This window comes from Rhopalosiphum maidis, chromosome 2 (genome assembly GCF_003676215.2).
Source record: "Rhopalosiphum maidis isolate BTI-1 chromosome 2, ASM367621v3, whole genome shotgun sequence".
Taxonomy (NCBI): domain Eukaryota; kingdom Metazoa; phylum Arthropoda; class Insecta; order Hemiptera; family Aphididae; genus Rhopalosiphum; species Rhopalosiphum maidis.
In genome coordinates this window covers 73,359,626-73,377,240 of record NC_040878.1, presented here as the reverse complement: position 1 = coordinate 73,377,240, position 17,615 = coordinate 73,359,626, and the positions used below count along the sequence as shown (strand labels likewise).

Sequence of the window (17,615 nt, the reverse complement as noted above, 5' to 3'; positions counted from 1 at the left end):
AGAGGAATTTTTTTCTCTGACATAATTATTATATATAGGGCAAGGATGGTGAATTTTTTTTGGGTCAAGTCCCAAATTTTTCTAATCAAGATTTTGAAAATTGTTCACGTGCCCAAAGGAAATTATATTTTCTAAGGATAAAAATAAAGTTACAGATTTATTATATAATCTTATTAATTGGGTATACATTTTTTTCTAATTTTTTTTTTTAAATGTATTTAATTTGTTCCTTATAACCACAATTTAACTAATAGCTTAATTTTTGATAATTTCAATTTTTTGCGTGCCATTGAAATTTGGCCATCGTACCATAGGTTCACCATCCCTAATATAGGGTGTCACATGAGAATTTACCCATTGCAATATCTCTTTAAATAATAAGGATATCATAATTATATTTTTTTAAACTAATATTAATTTTAACATGTAATTGTTATTATTTGATTTAAATCAAAATTTGATATAGTTAAACGAATAGAAAGATTATGGGTAGATACTCTTAAATACATTTAATTAGGTCTGAAAAAAATAAGTTCATTACCTAGCCCTTAGCAGTTATTTTACGTTAAACCAAAAACAGAAAAATATTTCCGTGTATTATACTATACATAGCCATTAGCCGTCACTGTGGCGAACGAATCCGTGACGTCACACGCAATATTAAAAATAAAATCACTAAAATCACTGTAACTAGCGAACGGTTATACTAATAAACAGGGCCCCCACAAGGGGGGGAGTGGCTTATGGACCTTGAGTACAGGGGCCTGGCTATTTTAAGGGCCCGTGGGCTCGTTGAAATTTATTTGTAATTTGTAAAAAGTTGTATAAAGGGCCCAGACAAACATTTAGTACAGGGGCCCGATATTGTATGTGGAGGCCTTGTTAAAAAATATTAATGGTTCATTTTTTTTTAAAGTTAGAAAATATAGGACTTCGACCTGAGGCCCCTAATACAACCTTAGTTTTGAGGCCCCGGTGCATTGCACCCCCTGCACCCCCGATAAAACCAGCACTGGGGTGTTGACAGTGTGTCTACTATGTGTGTCTAATAGTTATATTTAAGTAGATATGCTTCTATATACTGAAGCTACTTAATTTTTATTTTTGTTGTATTAAAATATGAATTCATAATTTCACATTTAATAAATGTTAAAACATATTTTTATAATTATTATTTTTTTTAATTCTGAATAAATTGATAAAGAATAATAATTATATTATAATTTTTGTAAAATTTATTTCACTTTAAAGCTGCGTTGAAGAAAAATAGATGATCAGTAAAAAATTAAGAACTATAGGTAAAGTTATTATTTTTTGAATTCCATAAATAATAAAAATATTTTATTTTATTCGTTACCTATCCTTATAATTGTTTCTTTATTGTAATTGTTATTGTAATCTAACAGCCTGTATAATATTAGCTGATTCTTCAATACATAGAAGATCGAGCTTCAGTATACTAGAATAATATAATATTAATATTACTTTGTATATATATTTTTATTAATAAAAAAATGTGTTATCTGTACGGTTATATTATATTATATTTAAATATTTACGTATTTAATATCAATGATGTAGTATCGCAGAGGTACGTATTTTTTACACATCATTCGTCAAGGTTTCATTTAATAATGTAATGATTCATTTAGATTTCTTGAATTTGTATAGGTAATTATTTTTAAATGACAAATCCTCCAGATTGTGCAATAATATAGTGGTGGATACAATAAAATATATCACGGATACCTCTATATATGACCATTATATTATTATTATAGTATGATAACATATTATAATTTATGTATAAATGCACATAGCCTCATAGGCGTAGCCTATTATTGATACTTATTATTGTACTCGAATACTCGATAACATCTATATATTCTATAATTCTATATGGTTATGCTCGTATAATATAATACAGGTATATAGACTCGCCTACGTGTTGGCACGTATTAACATTGATCAAAGCTAGATATACCCTATTAAATAAAATACCACAAGATATCTTTGCATGATTCAAGTGCATAATAATAATAGATTGAGTTATATTAAAAGTCAAAATGACAATGGACGATGCAAATTTTATAATATAGTTATATAATACAACTATGCGCCGTACACAGTAAATACCTATTTACACCCGGCTGTGACATAATGTATATTGTACTATATGGTGATTCACTGGACTAAGGTCGTGCTTACCATGTTATAGTATAATAATTATTAATTATTATTGTTAATATTATAGTATCACGTGGCAATTAATATATAGCATATATCAAGATACCTAACTTTATCTTTATTCGCACATATCAACATTGTCAACACATACATTATAATAATATATACCTACGTACATAGGTACCTATATTATAATATGGTATCAGTTTTATTTTGACATCATTTCAATAGTTTACATAAACAATTTCATATACATAATATATGTGTGTGAAAAAGAGAGTATATGTGTGTACACACACATACACATATATAGAATACATAAATGTATATAGATATACCCATACACAATAATATTATAACGCATCAACTCATTGTATCTGATACAATATGTGTGTATTAGAAATGTTTTCTATCCTGTTGAGAGGTTGTACATATAGATACCTTCATACTTCTATTATTGTTCAATGTGCGTTCAGGGATTTCGATCTGCGATTTTTTTAAGTACCTACATGTGTATGTATTGGTCTCTATGAAACATATACACGGCCTTTGTTTTTTTGTTTTATTAGATGTTGTTCATTAGTCTCAATGCTATACGTCGACCTATAGTGATAATAAATAAACAAAATAACATATCGTCTAACCGTGAACGTTAATTATTATTGCGTACAACTATATACATGCCTCGGCCATACAATGATATTCGTAATAGGTAATATTGGGCGGCGAAGATGACGATGATCTCGAAACCTTGTTATAAATGTACAATAGCTTGCAATAGTGTGTGTAGTACTGTAGTAGAATAACTATTATTTATGTATCGATGTATGATGTGGCTGTAGCATTATTGCATTAAGATTATTTAGAACATGGGTTCTTAGATTGTAAGTGTTAACGCCATGTATATATATATATAATCAAATGTATGCAAGTTAATAATAAAAATAATATAACTTAAATTAGTTAAATTAGATCAACGTTACGATTATAATAGTTATATAAGTTATAATAGTTAACAAACAATATAATTAACCGAAAGTTTAAGGCTAATATGGAGAAAATTATTAACTTAACACGTAATTAAAAAGTAGTAAGATATTTTATTTTAATTACCTCCTATGTTAAAAATAATAATCTTACACTATTTCTTCTTATTGTATACTTTAGTTAAATATCTAACGCGTTTGTGTCAACTGAACATAAAGAAATATTTATTTATATATATTGAAAATTTAAATAAAAAATTATTTATTTATCAGTCTTTTAACTTAACAGCTCTAGGTATATTATGAACATTATTTTGACTTAACGTCTTATAATTGATAAATACTAATAGACAATAGTTGTTACATTAGATACTCTAACTTTTACTTTTAAGCTACGTATAGTTAATGCCTAATTATTATACAATTTGTGTATACCTAATAATTTGTTATGGGTTGGTATATATAGCCATATAGGTACCTAGTAACATTGATTTTAGAATATTATATTATATTCTAAAATCAATATTTATACTATAGTAGTTAATAGTTATAGGTATTTTGACGGAACCCGAAACAGAATCACATATATAGCTAAATTAAATGCAAATACCCATAAATTCGTGTTAGAAATATATCCATGTATACACTTAAAGTATTATTATCGGCTGCAATGTATCAACATTTTATTGTTTTTTAATTCGAGATTTTTATTTTTTTTTTACACAAAAATCTGACATAATATTATAAGCTTAAAAAAACAATACAATGATATCGCAACAGTTAATGCGCCATAAATAAATAAGTAACAATACATATTGTATGCATAAAGATAGAATACAAACTACGAAAACAAATTATAGCCATAACTATTAAATGAGACGCTTAAAGGCGAGAAATAATAATGACCGTATATAGTTGTTCAAGTAAAATCTAATATAAAAAGAAAAATGAAAAAGAAATATCGAATGATGTTTGTTAAACTGGCGGTCGGAAACTCAATAGTATATTATTTGAGTTAATTTTAGTTTTAAAGTACCTTTACGTGAAATCAGTGGTACAACCTATGTAAATAGGATATAAAAATTAAAAAGATGAGATTCATAAATCATAAAACAATTGTTTATATTCACTTGCTTACCGATAACATTTGTAATGCCATTATGCATTATCATGGCATTTCTACTAGTCAATAGTTGCTGTAATAAAGGTATTATAGGTAAATACTATGTAATACACTAATATAATCAATAATCAATAATACCTGTATATATACAATATTATACATAAAATATAGATAATTAGATAGTGTTATTTAATTTATACTATGTATATAATCAAATTATGTCATGATGCATATAAAAATTAAATTTGAAAAACACAAATTCATGATTGAAATTGTTCTATATAATTAGTAAACTTATTATATATAATACGAGTTAGTTATCAAAAATGTTCAAACAGTTTTACATTTAACATTATTTTGAGTATACAATATATACCTTTTACTATATATAATTTATTTAAATAAAATAATATATTTTTTATATTCGTACTTGTATATAAATCGACAGTTAAAAAATGTCGAAGGTGTGTAAATGTGGGAAGAAACTGGTGTACCTACCTACCTAAATTACCTAACCTAGTGACTACTTGTACATACAAATACTATGATTAAAAGTTTAATAATAATTTATGTTATAATTTATCTTAGGTTCATTTCCAACAATTTTAGTGCAAGAAGTCTCAAACCCTAACTATAAAATAAATAATAATTTTTAAGTGTAGAAACGGTAATAATGTAGGTACCTATTATTATCAAACCAATTGCCAATTTCATCTTGATGTTATTAATTTATTATGTGAATTAATTTTTATAGCTATAAAAAATTAATACATAAATACATGATGATCAAACTTTGTATTTAAATATTAATTATGCGGGAATATCTAATATTAATTCTTTATGAATAATAGACGACTGCTCTTACTGTGCAGATTTTGTTTAGTGCAAGATAAAATGCTTTTTGAATTTTTTTTATCAAATCAGATTTTAAAAATATTAATTAAAAAATATTAGTTATAAACTTATAAGTACAGTCAATATAAGACAACAATGAGACTATGAGAGTACTTTATATACATAGCTTCCATGTGTTGAATCAATTTAATTTTTGTAAAATTTAGACTTCATAATGTATCATAAAACCAATTTTAAATTTTAATATTTTTTTCCTGAAAGCACTGAAGCATTTACATTCTGCAGTGATTATTATTTGTACCATTTTACGAGTAAATACATCTTATACATACGTGTTAATTTGATTTATAAAAATTGCTCAAAAAATAACGATTAACGTATAAGTTTATAAAGATTAATTTGTTATAAATGTTTTAATTATTATACTATTACGCATATATAAACATATTAATATATTATAGCTTCGTAATACGCATTAACATGCATTCTAATTTACAGCTGGTGGAATTGTGATATTTGATATCGAATTAGTTGAAATAAAATGTAAATTTAGATAGACAAACAAGACATGAATACATGATTGCATAATATGTATAGTTGATAAATAGTGTTAAACGTGTTAGAATAACGGCTCTATATCTTAGAAACTAAATTTAGTTATGACCACTTTTTGTTGACGTTTTTTCGAAAGAAGAATGTAGATGCATTTATGTAAATCATCACAAAACCTATTCAATATTCATTATACCAACTCGATTTAGATACCTATAGGGAATAGGGATATATTAATATATTATGTAAGATGTACCTAACCATGTCTATTGAACGGAAAATGTTCATAAAATAAATATAATTTATTTCTTATCAGGCGTATTATTATACAAGTATGGGAGCATCGGGCATTCGGGCATATTATATATTATATATTATATTATTATTTATTATATAAAATTATTATTGTGATTTCCAAATTTATAAACGCGTTATATTTTAAACGCAAATATTATTTTAAGTGAAAAATTTATATTATTTTTTAGAAATTCAAATTTGAGATGTGTAAATGTTTTAGTTTAAGTATCTATATTTTTACTAGAAAGTAAAAAATAATACCAGTGGTAACTAATTGCTGGCATGAAAAACATTTTTCAAGGTATGGATTGTAAAATATTGTGAAAGCAATTTTGGGCAACTTTTAAAAGCTCCATTCATAAATATTATATCAAATTTATTTAAAAATTTTAAAAACCAAACCCAATTCATGTAGTTGTTTAGATAAAGCTGGACGCAATTCGTGTACCCACTGTAGCCTCCTACTAATTATCCATATATTTAACGCATCGATTTAGGTGGTTCTGACTAAATTTAAATACAAATATAGGTACAAGTCTAAAATTGTATCCAATTATAATAGCTATTTAATTTTATTTAACTAATATAGCAATCCTATATATACACACTGTACATACAACAAATATTTGATTCCCGTTTACTGAGATAAACACCCCTGAGTGGAAATGATAATTATCTTAAAATTATTTTTTATTGCACACCAAAAACATTAGTGAAAGTAATGAAATTACTATTTCAAATTTTAAGTTTGAAATTTTGTCGTTTTTTGTGAAGCAATGATCAATCATTGATTGAGTGATAGGTATTTCACTTTAATATAAATAATCAAATTGTGTTATATCTTAAAATGCATTTGTTTGCAATTATACATAATATATATCACCAGCAGTTCGTGTCTTTCAATTTCTTTTCTATTTGATAATTAAATCAATTATTTTTTTTATACTTCTTACTGCAAACCCCAAGTCAGATATTTGAATTGATAATAATTTATTTTTCAAACTTATTAATTATTATACATTTTTTTGAATTAAAAATCATTATACTAAATACTAGGCAATACGAAGTAGATTACAATCTCCCTTTTCTATTAGTATATGCATACTATTTTTACAGTAATAATTAATATGATTATGACACAATACCTAGTTACTAAATAAACTGCATTAGTGCAGTCTGTAAAGAATGTGCTATGTGCAATGCAATAAACTTATTATTAATATAAAAACATTTAGTTTCGAGACTAATAATAATTTATAGAATTTTGAATAATTTAAAATTTTAATACTTAGCTATGTCAGGTCTAAGCTTCTTTAAGAAAAATCAATATGGAATTATTAGTAGTTGATTTCTATTTTTTGCTCCGTTTTGATTTTTGGGTTAGACAAATGTAAAAACTCTAACAATAAAGTACTATGTGTGCATAAAAAAGATTGAAGTTGCTAAAGAGTCACACTGACACAGTGTTACCAGTGTGTAGTGTTTACTGTTTAGTCGTTTAGTGTGTAAACGACGTCGCGAAAGTCAATGCAGGTACTGTGTGACAGCGCGCGTTCGTACTTCTTAATATTCACTATTCGTTCATACCAATTATAGTAAATCTTGAATTTACATTTTTGTTATTAGATTATATTTTTAGAATTGCAATTTTACCCATTATGACATTATTGGAGTATTTACTATCTCATATATCTGTGTATATGGAGCATGCGGTCCCTATTTTTGTGTGCAGTAGCATATGACAAATAGACAAAAGAAAGTTAATGTTTACTACTCTACTAGTTAAAACCCCTAAAAGATATTTGTCTAGAAATGCTAAAAAAAAAATGGTTAAGAGTATAATAGCAAAATTAACAAAAAATATTGACTAGTAGCATGTAGGTACAGTGTGTGTGTGTGTGTGTAGTAAGGCATCTCGGGTTATATAAATCAATAACGAGATGATAACGATGAAAATAAAATAAGTACCTATTAACTATTTATTTTAAAAATCATGCTTATTACTTACCTTCCGAGTTATATATTAATAAAACTATACATTTTATTTGATTTCGTTATGATATAATTTATAAATTTGTATTTAAACTATTTGGGCGGTTGTAAATTCGGTCCGAGGAAAAAAAATGTTCAAAAAGTTTATTGTAAAATCGGACCAGGGTTTTATCAGGTAAAAGTGATTGACGTGTAAAGTCAGCCCGAATAAAAATAAATATTTAATTTTTTTATAATATATTTGAGAATCATTTAGAATTACCCAGAGGACACCACGAGGAAGCGATTATCATTATCCTCCGAAAATTATTTTCATTTTCATATTATTATTCATGGTATAAAATTCGTTATACAAATATATAATTTTTGTAAAAATGTAGATAGAATGTTTCAATGTTAGATTTAATTTGAGTATTCAGTATAAAAAATATAATTAAAATGTGTTTAATATAAAATTGTAAGCGTAAAAAAGTGTAAAAATATAATTAAAATTGTAGTGTTATAATGTAAGGTTATAATATAAATCTATTTTTTTAAATAAAAATCAATGTGTTCGACGTATTTACTCATCGATATTTCCTTATTTTTATGTTTTGTGAGTCGTAAGTGTCAAAATACAGCCTACCTTCTTTAATAACTAAAATTTCCGGTCCTGAGTTTTCAAAAAAAAAGGTAACCATGGACCTAGTTTACATATTATATTTGCCTTAAACGGCCTTAACTATTCATAGGTAAAAGTCAATATATAAATATAGCTGATGTGGGGGAGATATCCCTCATACAGTCATACCCCCGTAGGCCGTAAGGCCGTAAATACACTCTTGCCCGGTTCTGTCACAACAAATAATTTGTTTTTCTTATTTTATAAGTATATAGTATATACTATAAATAATTATAGATATATTTTTTTATACATTTTTATACTTTTACAACCAATCGTGTAAATAATCATTTGTTTTAGAAGAATAATGAATGGTAAATGTATTTATTTTAGAATGATGCGTTTAAAAAATAAATAAAATATTTGTCTAGTTCTGATTATTTAGTTTATTATAATAAAGTAGATACCTAATACCATGCGTGATATATTATTATATTATTACTTATTAGTAAGTATTATAATTTATAATCAAAATCAATTGTATTACCTTATCTAGGTATATGAATATCAGCCGAGGATGGACCCTCTATGGTTTATGATCTAAGCCCTAAGCACAATATAGGGGCTATATATAGCCACGATATATCTATACTCTAAGCGTAGGCCCACAGATATATACTATTTAAAATAGTATAATAGTAAAGTATAGTAAAGTAAATAGTATATATCTGTAGCGTGGCCCTAAGGGTATTATCATACTATCATTGATATTTGCTATGCTATCATTGCTATCATAAATTCATAAATCGTCGCTTAAACCGTGATCGTGACCGACTTTATATTTTGAACTCAGATATTTTATATTTATTATTCAGATAGATAAATTATCTTTATATGTGACCGACTACTAAAATATTTATTATTATTATCACTAGTATTTTGTGGGTAATTGTAATTTATAATTATGTACCTAAGAAGTAACCATTAACAATCAATTATATTTTTATATACCTAAACCTAACAAATATTTCAGAGTTTCCACAGAGGAATGATAGTAACATAAAGTTTGTACTTGTATTTTGAATACGTTACTTACCTTCTTACTTTTAGTAATGTTTAAACTAAATATAAATGCTCAATGTACAATATGTATATATATATGTCATGTTGAATACCAATAACACATTAATAGAATACAATTAGGTTGTTAATATTTTTAAGCGGTTAAAATCTATTAGGAAAATGTCAAAACGCTATTTCAACAATGTATTTTCCGATAGTCAGGAAGTTAGTTTAAATATGTCTTATGATTTTTTGAAACATAATGTGTACAATCTAATGGAAGATATAAGTCAAAATACTTCATTTTCGTCTGATAATGACTTGTACATTGGAACAACAGGTATAGCATATATGTATTATCATTTAGCTACATCAGAAGGGTTTAAAAATGATTCCACTGCCTTATTGAGTAAGGCAGTTGAGGTTTCAAGACTAAGGCGGCACAATTCATCTGAAAAATACTCAAGTCAATTCATTTGTGGTGATGCTGGAGTTAATGCCGTAAATGCTGCAATATTTCACAAAATTGGTGATGAGAAAACAGCAGAAATGTATTTAGAACATTTTAAAAATGGATTAGCTGTTTGTAAGCCAATCAATTTTTTTAAGCCAGGAGGAGATGAATTATTTGTTGGTCGTGCTGGTTATCTTTTTGGTCTTTTATGGTTAGAAAAAGTTTTTAATAGAAAAATAATAGCTGACTTAGACATTATTCAACTTTGTTTAACAATTGTGGAGTCTGGGCGCAATTATTCTAAAAAACATAAAAGTATATTTCCTCTCATGTATTCATATTACAATACAGAATATTTAGGTAATTATTTGTGTTTATTATACAAATTTATTTTTCTGAATATTTCAAAATTATTTTTATTTATAGGAGCAGCTCATGGTTTGTGTACAATACTACAAGTACTAATTTCATTTCCTTGTTTTATTAAAAAAGAACAAAAAGCTATGCAAGATATAAAAAAATGTATAGATGTGCTGATATCATTACAATCAATTAGTGGTAATTTCCCTTGCGCAATGGATGAATTAGGTTTGAGAAAAAGACCTGAACAAGATGAACTGGTTCATTGGTGTCACGGAGCTCCAGGTAATCAAATTAATTTTTTTATAATTATTTTGATATAATGTCAATTATTAAAAAAAAAAAAACACAATTAATTGAAATTTGTTCTGTAAATACAAAATAATAATAATAAAATATTAAAATTATTAAATAAACATTTTTTTTAGGTGTTGTATACTTATTAGCTAAAGCATATTTGGTTTTTAAAGAACCTTCTTATTTGGAATGTTGTTTAAAATGTGGAGATTTGGTATGGACAAAGGGACTTTTAAAAAAAGGACCTGGTAAGCTACCTATATAATATTTTATATTTTAATTTCTTTATTAATATTGATTTTTAATTTTAGGTTTATGTCATGGAATAGCTGGGAATGGATATGTGTTTTTATTATTATATAGGTTGACCGGGGATACAAAACATTTAAACCGTGCTTTACAATTTGGTAAATTTATTTTTACTGATGAATGTATTCAAGGATCTAGAAGACCAGACAATTTGTACAGTTTATACGAAGGATTAGCTGGCACTGTTTGCTATTTAAGTGATTTGACTCAACCAGACAAAGCTAGTTTCCCATTCCTAGATGTGTTTTAATTAAATATTTTGTTGTATCAATTATCAAATATACATACTTTGTAAATATATTATGTTTAAAATATTTTTAAATGGATGTACATTTATGCATGTTATTGTTGAGGTATGACATAACTTATAATTGTATTTAATATAATGTAGATAAACTATGCACAGACTTTATAATTATCAATATCTCGAGGTATATCCACGATTAAAGATATCTTTAATCGTGGGTATATCTGAACATTATGAACTTGTGATTTTAGTTTATGATGAATGAAATCACGATATATATATATAATTCTATATAATTTTATCTATATTGTGAATGAAGTTATCTCTTAAGTTTTATGTGTGTTAATCTATTATATAAATCATTATTTTGACATGATTTTTAGTTTAAGATTGAGTTTAGCCTCATAGACATGTTTAACGGTTGTTTGTTCTTCTAATTCTTCAGTATAAATCTGTATTAAATTTGTTATGGTAATACTTTCATTTTAAAATATAATTTTTTAATTCAATCAAATATATATAATTTAAAAATTCTTAAATAACAAGTACTTATTAAATAATTATTAATTAACATTATTCAGAATCACAGTAACAATACTGAAGTATAGAGTAAATAAAAATAATTATAAAAATTAGAACATATTTATATTTAAATTACTGTGCAAGCGGCATAGCATAACAATATAATTAAAATTGACTTGACATTAGTCATTTTTGGAATGAGACTGACTTGACTGAGACTTTATAATTATCAGTATCTCAAGGTATATCTGAACATTCTGAACTTGTGATTTTAGTTGATGAATAAACGATTAAATGTTTATTTATATTCATGACATATGTCATTTATTTTATACATTTTCTGTACTACATTACAACTATCAAAAATGAATTTTTTTAATTTCTGTTCACTAAAGAAATGTTCATGTCATTCTTGAACATTGATCAGCTTGCACTACATCAATTTACTATAATTATAAGTGCTTGATTTCTAGTTTCAAAATGCAGAGTGCAGATGTTTATTTATTAAATAAACACATTTGTATATTGTATTACCTATTTACCTATTCAATTCATAAAACTCATTGGTAAAACAACTAAAATAGCTTAAAATAATATTATCTTGTATTCTATAGAATATAGAATCATATAGATCATATAGTTAGTAATTACTACCATGGTTGTTCCATGTTATCATTTGGTGTTGATACTTTTGGTAATCATTTTTTTTTCTATGATAAATTGATGAATGATAAATAATTTTAAATGCTAAACTATGATATATCAGTTATATCATGTGCAAAACATTAAAACAATTATGTTGTTGATGTTTTGAATTGTTAAATACATTTCATATAATAATTATTGTTCAAGTAATACTTTTTTTTATTTATGGACTCAACCAATAAAAGCGAAACATTTAAACATCATCATAATGATGCCAATCAATCAATTCGGCGACCAAAATCTCTGGAAACTCATCCTCCAATAGTTGCTACTATTGTCGCGAAAGCAGTCACTGTTAGTAAGCTTGAAAATAATGAATTAACTGCAGTTGGTAAATATGGATTTGCATTGGCTGGAGATGTGAAGTTAAATTACTATCAACTCTTACTTTATGGTAGTAAAAGTTCAATTCTCGTCAATCTTGTGTTAACTAAAGATTTCAAGTACAATGTAAATGAAAACAATACAGTTGAATTCCTATCCAAAGAGAACTGGCATTTACAATTTTCAAATACAAATGACGCTGTGGACTTCAATTCACACTTGGCATTTGTTCTGTGGAAACTTAATGGGTTTAAGGAACTGTTTTGGTTTGATCTGTATTATCCATCTCGAAATGACAATGTAGCAATGTTTGGTAGTGTTGTGGAAATAATTTATGTTGCGAGTACAGTTCAGGGTAATACAATTGGACCAGAAGTTTCTAATAACATCGAAGATAGTCAATACTTAAAAGTTAATGTTAATCAAGAAGGCTGGGAAAGGTCTTTATTAGGGGTTAATGACAGCACTCAAAGAATTATATACATACCATATGCTGAAATGGGTGCTTGGAAAATTTTGACTAATGGCAAACAATGTTTATGTTTAACTGTAACTGTCAAGAATGTTTATGAAATCAAAGAAAATGATATAAATGATTTTCTGGAAATTGTAAGTCAAGAACCATTAAATACAGCTCCTAAAAATGACTCTTTGATACAAGTAAAAGAAATTGTTGAGAATAACCAAACTGATCAAATTGCTGCATCATTAAAAACAGTTTGTATTGAATCTCTATATGAAGAATTTGAAAAATTTAAATTAGATAGTATAAAAACCAATGAGAGATTAAAAAAATTAGAAGCATTAGTTATAGAAAAGCCAAATAAAATAGAAAATTCAAGCGAGTTAAAAAAGTCAATGAAAACATTGTATAAGAGTATAATACGTGAGTTTCCTGTTGATCAAACATTTTCTGGAAGTCAAATTCAAACAATAATACAAAACATTTTTCATAATACATTAATATCCTCCAGTCAGTCTCATTCCAAAAATGACTAATGTCAAGTCAATTTTAATTATATTGTTATGCTATGCCGCTTGCACAGTAATTTAAATATAAATATGTTCTAATTTTTATAATTATTTTTATTTACTCTATACTTCAGTATTGTTACTGTGATTCTGAATAATGTTAATTAATAATTATTTAATAAGTACTTGTTATTTAAGAATTTTTAAATTATATATATTTGATTGAATTAAAAAATTATATTTTAAAATGAAAGTATTACCATAACAAATTTAATACAGATTTATACTGAAGAATCAGAAGAACAAACAACTGTTAAACATGTCTATGAGGCTAAACTCAATCTTAAACTAAAAATCATGTCAAAATAATGATTTATATAATAGATTAACACACATGAAACTTAAGAGATAACTTCATTCACAATATAGATAAAATTATATAGAATTATATATATATATATCGTGATTTCATTCATCATAAACTAAAATCACAAGTTCATAATGTTCAGATATACCCACGATTAAAGATATCTTTAATCGTGGATATACCTCGAGATATTGATAATTATAAAGTCTGTGCATAGTTTATCTACATTATATTAAATACAATTATAAGTTATGTCATACCTCAACAATAACATGCATAAATGTACATCCATTTAAAAATATTTTAAACATAATATATTTACAAAGTATGTATATTTGATAATTGATACAACAAAATATTTAATTAAAACACATCTAGGAATGGGAAACTAGCTTTGTCTGGTTGAGTCAAATCACTTAAATAGCAAACAGTGCCAGCTAATCCTTCGTATAAACTGTACAAATTGTCTGGTCTTCTAGATCCTTGAATACATTCATCAGTAAAAATAAATTTACCAAATTGTAAAGCACGGTTTAAATGTTTTGTATCCCCGGTCAACCTATATAATAATAAAAACACATATCCATTCCCAGCTATTCCATGACATAAACCTAAAATTAAAAATCAATATTAATAAAGAAATTAAAATATAAAATATTATATAGGTAGCTTACCAGGTCCTTTTTTTAAAAGTCCCTTTGTCCATACCAAATCTCCACATTTTAAACAACATTCCAAATAAGAAGGTTCTTTAAAAACCAAATATGCTTTAGCTAATAAGTATATAACACCTAAAAAATGTATGTGTGTAAGAAAATAATAATTTGTTTTTAATATAACAATCAAAATGTCAACAAAATAAAAGTAATTAATAATATTTAAAAATACAGAATATCTCACATTGTTGGTCTATGTAAATGGAGTATAAACAGTGTTTTACATAAGTATTTCTATTTTCTCTTTACAATTGTACACATAATCAGAAAATAATAAGCCTAATAATAAAAATAAAAAAATTGCAATAAACATAATCTTAATATTTATATTTATAATATAAATTATAATTAATTATAAAAATAGTAGTTTTTTAATTCATAGTTGGGAGATCCTATTCCTAACATTCTATTCCAATATAATATATTAATATAATTGTTTATAAATTGAATGATCTGTGGGGAAATGCAAAAAAATCAAATACAAATCGTATTCAGACTTTTCAAAATATAACATTAAGAAAATTAACAAACTCCCCCCCTTATGTTTCAAATCATACTCTCCACACAGACCTAAAAATTAAAACTATTAATGAAGAAGCAGCTACTTATTATAAAAGATTTCATAACAAGCTTGCAACTCATTCAAATCCTTTAGTTAAAACACTCTCATCAATTGTTATTCCGGGAAATCCTCCTAGGAGATTAAAACGCAACTGGTGCAGAGATATGCTGACTTAATATCATAATACTAAAAAAAAAAAAAAATCAATAAATAAATATAAATGTATCTATGAGAAAACTTATATTGTATAACCTCAATTTATAAGTGTCATCACTGGGTGGCTGCTTTTATCAAGCTATTCATGTTATTTTATACTTTTTAGCTAATACTCTTGTTGTATCAACGAGGTACAGATTGTGTATTTTAATAATAAAGAAAAAAAAAAATTGAATGATGTTTTCTTCAACAATTCGTCAAGGTTAAGCATTTAGATATTATTGGCTTTTACATTTTTAAAATACTTGTGAAAAATTAATTTGTGTGTACGGAAGTATAAGTACATATTTAAATGCGCTTTACAATGTGTTAAATAAACCAGGTTTTTTTATCGGTTCAAAAAGAATTTGAAATATCCAAATTATTTAAATATATATTCTCCCATTTAGTTATAGCCCCTAACATGAAAAATTATCCAATGGTTCACCGGCATTTGTAGGATAGCCGGATGAACCAGTCTGACACTATTTACAGGCCACAGAGACATAAACGATAGGCCTTAAACAATTATAAGGTATACTATTATATGTTCATGGTCTATAGCCAAAAAAAATTGAATAAATCACCTGGGGCTCCGTGGCACCAATGAACCAATTCATCTTCTTCAGGTCTTTGTTTTGATCCTAATTCCAGTATTTTAGTAGGAAAATTACCATTGGTTGTCTGTAAAGATATCAATAAATCTATACATTTTTTGATATCTTGCATGGTTTTTTGGTTGTTTTTAATAAAACACGGAAATGAAATTAATACTTGAAGAATTGTACATAGGCCATGAGCTGCTCCTATAACAAAAAATGATGAGCAAGAATAACATTGAAATAGTGCAACTTTTTTTTTTCCAATTCATGTTTTAAGAAAACTTGCCTAAATATTCTTTACTGTGATATGAGTACATAAGGGGAAACATGCTTTTCTTTATTTTTGAATATTGGCGACCAGATTCTATTATTGTTAAGCATATGTCAATAACATCTTGGTCAGGTATTATTTTCCTTCCAAAAACTTTTTCTAACCATAGAACTCCATAGAGATACCCGGCACGACCAACAAATAGTTCATCTTCTCCAGGTTTCAAAGAATCTATTGGCTTGCAATTAGTTACTCCATTCTCAAAATTTTTCAAATATATTTCAGCCTTTTTTGTGTCACCTATCTGGTTATATATTGCAGCATTTACAGCGTTTACTCCTGCATCTCCACAAATAAAGTGATTTAATTTTTTCTGATTAAAACTACTTTCTTTAAGTTTTAGAACTTTGATTGCTTTATTTAAATAGGTTGAGGAATTGTTTTTAAATTCGTTTGATATTGCCAAGTGATAAAACATGTATGCAATACCAGCCGTTCCAGTATACAAAGTGTTTTTTGACGATGATGAAGCATTTTGATCAACAAGTTGCATTAAATTATTTACTTTATCTTTCCAAACTTTGTCATATACACTTAAATCACTCTCATAACTTTCGGAATATATATTCTTGAAGAAACGTTTTGCCATTATTTTTAATATTACTTAGTTCAGCAAGTCACTTTGTATATGTAAAACAAGTGTGTAGCTATAGCCTTTATAAATAACTAGTTACTTACCACTAAGTACTTTAAATAAGTATTATTAACTTGTTATAATTTAATATTTTCATAATAATTGTCTGAGCGTATTATGTATTTTTTTTTTCTTTGTAATTTTTGTTTATTGTCTATTAGACTATTTTGATTTTTAACTGTAGTTATTACTGATTAGTTTTTTTTTAAGCCGCATCTCCTAACAAAAAAAAAAATATAAATACATTTTCTACAAATGTAACAAATAATTAGTTTAATAGGTTAATCACTTTTAAAATGACCAACTAATAAATTATTATTTATTACATTCTAAATTCTAAAAATCACATCAAATTTTTATTAT

The 17,615-nt window shown here is 25.9% G+C and overlaps 3 protein-coding genes across 3 annotated transcripts; 2 read left to right on the top strand and 1 right to left on the bottom strand.

Moving 5' to 3' along the window:
- The first annotated feature begins 9,471 nt into the window (after positions 1 to 9,471).
- LOC113552871 (lanC-like protein 3 homolog) lies at positions 9,472 to 11,397 on the top strand. The gene is made up of 4 exons (XM_026955864.1): positions 9,472 to 10,469; positions 10,536 to 10,754; positions 10,898 to 11,014; positions 11,078 to 11,397. The coding sequence occupies exons 1-4, from the start codon at positions 9,836 to 9,838 to the stop codon at positions 11,323 to 11,325; spliced, it is 1,218 nt and encodes a 405-aa protein (XP_026811665.1). The 5' UTR covers positions 9,472 to 9,835; the 3' UTR covers positions 11,326 to 11,397.
- Positions 11,398 to 12,629: 1,232 nt separating this feature from the next.
- LOC113554404 lies at positions 12,630 to 14,002 on the top strand. Its single transcript, XM_026958232.1, has one exon. It carries the CDS (start codon positions 12,715 to 12,717, stop codon positions 13,870 to 13,872), a length of 1,158 nt encoding a protein of 385 aa, XP_026814033.1. The 5' UTR covers positions 12,630 to 12,714; the 3' UTR covers positions 13,873 to 14,002.
- Positions 14,003 to 14,503: 501 nt separating this feature from the next.
- Positions 14,504 to 17,392, bottom strand: LOC113554403 (lanC-like protein 3 homolog). The gene is made up of 4 exons (XM_026958231.1): positions 16,574 to 17,392; positions 16,273 to 16,491; positions 14,887 to 15,003; positions 14,504 to 14,823 (listed from the first exon to the last, which is right to left on the bottom strand). The coding sequence occupies exons 1-4, from the start codon at positions 17,205 to 17,207 to the stop codon at positions 14,576 to 14,578; spliced, it is 1,218 nt and encodes a 405-aa protein (XP_026814032.1). The 5' UTR covers positions 17,208 to 17,392; the 3' UTR covers positions 14,504 to 14,575.
- Between the last annotated feature and the right edge of the window lie 223 nt (positions 17,393 to 17,615).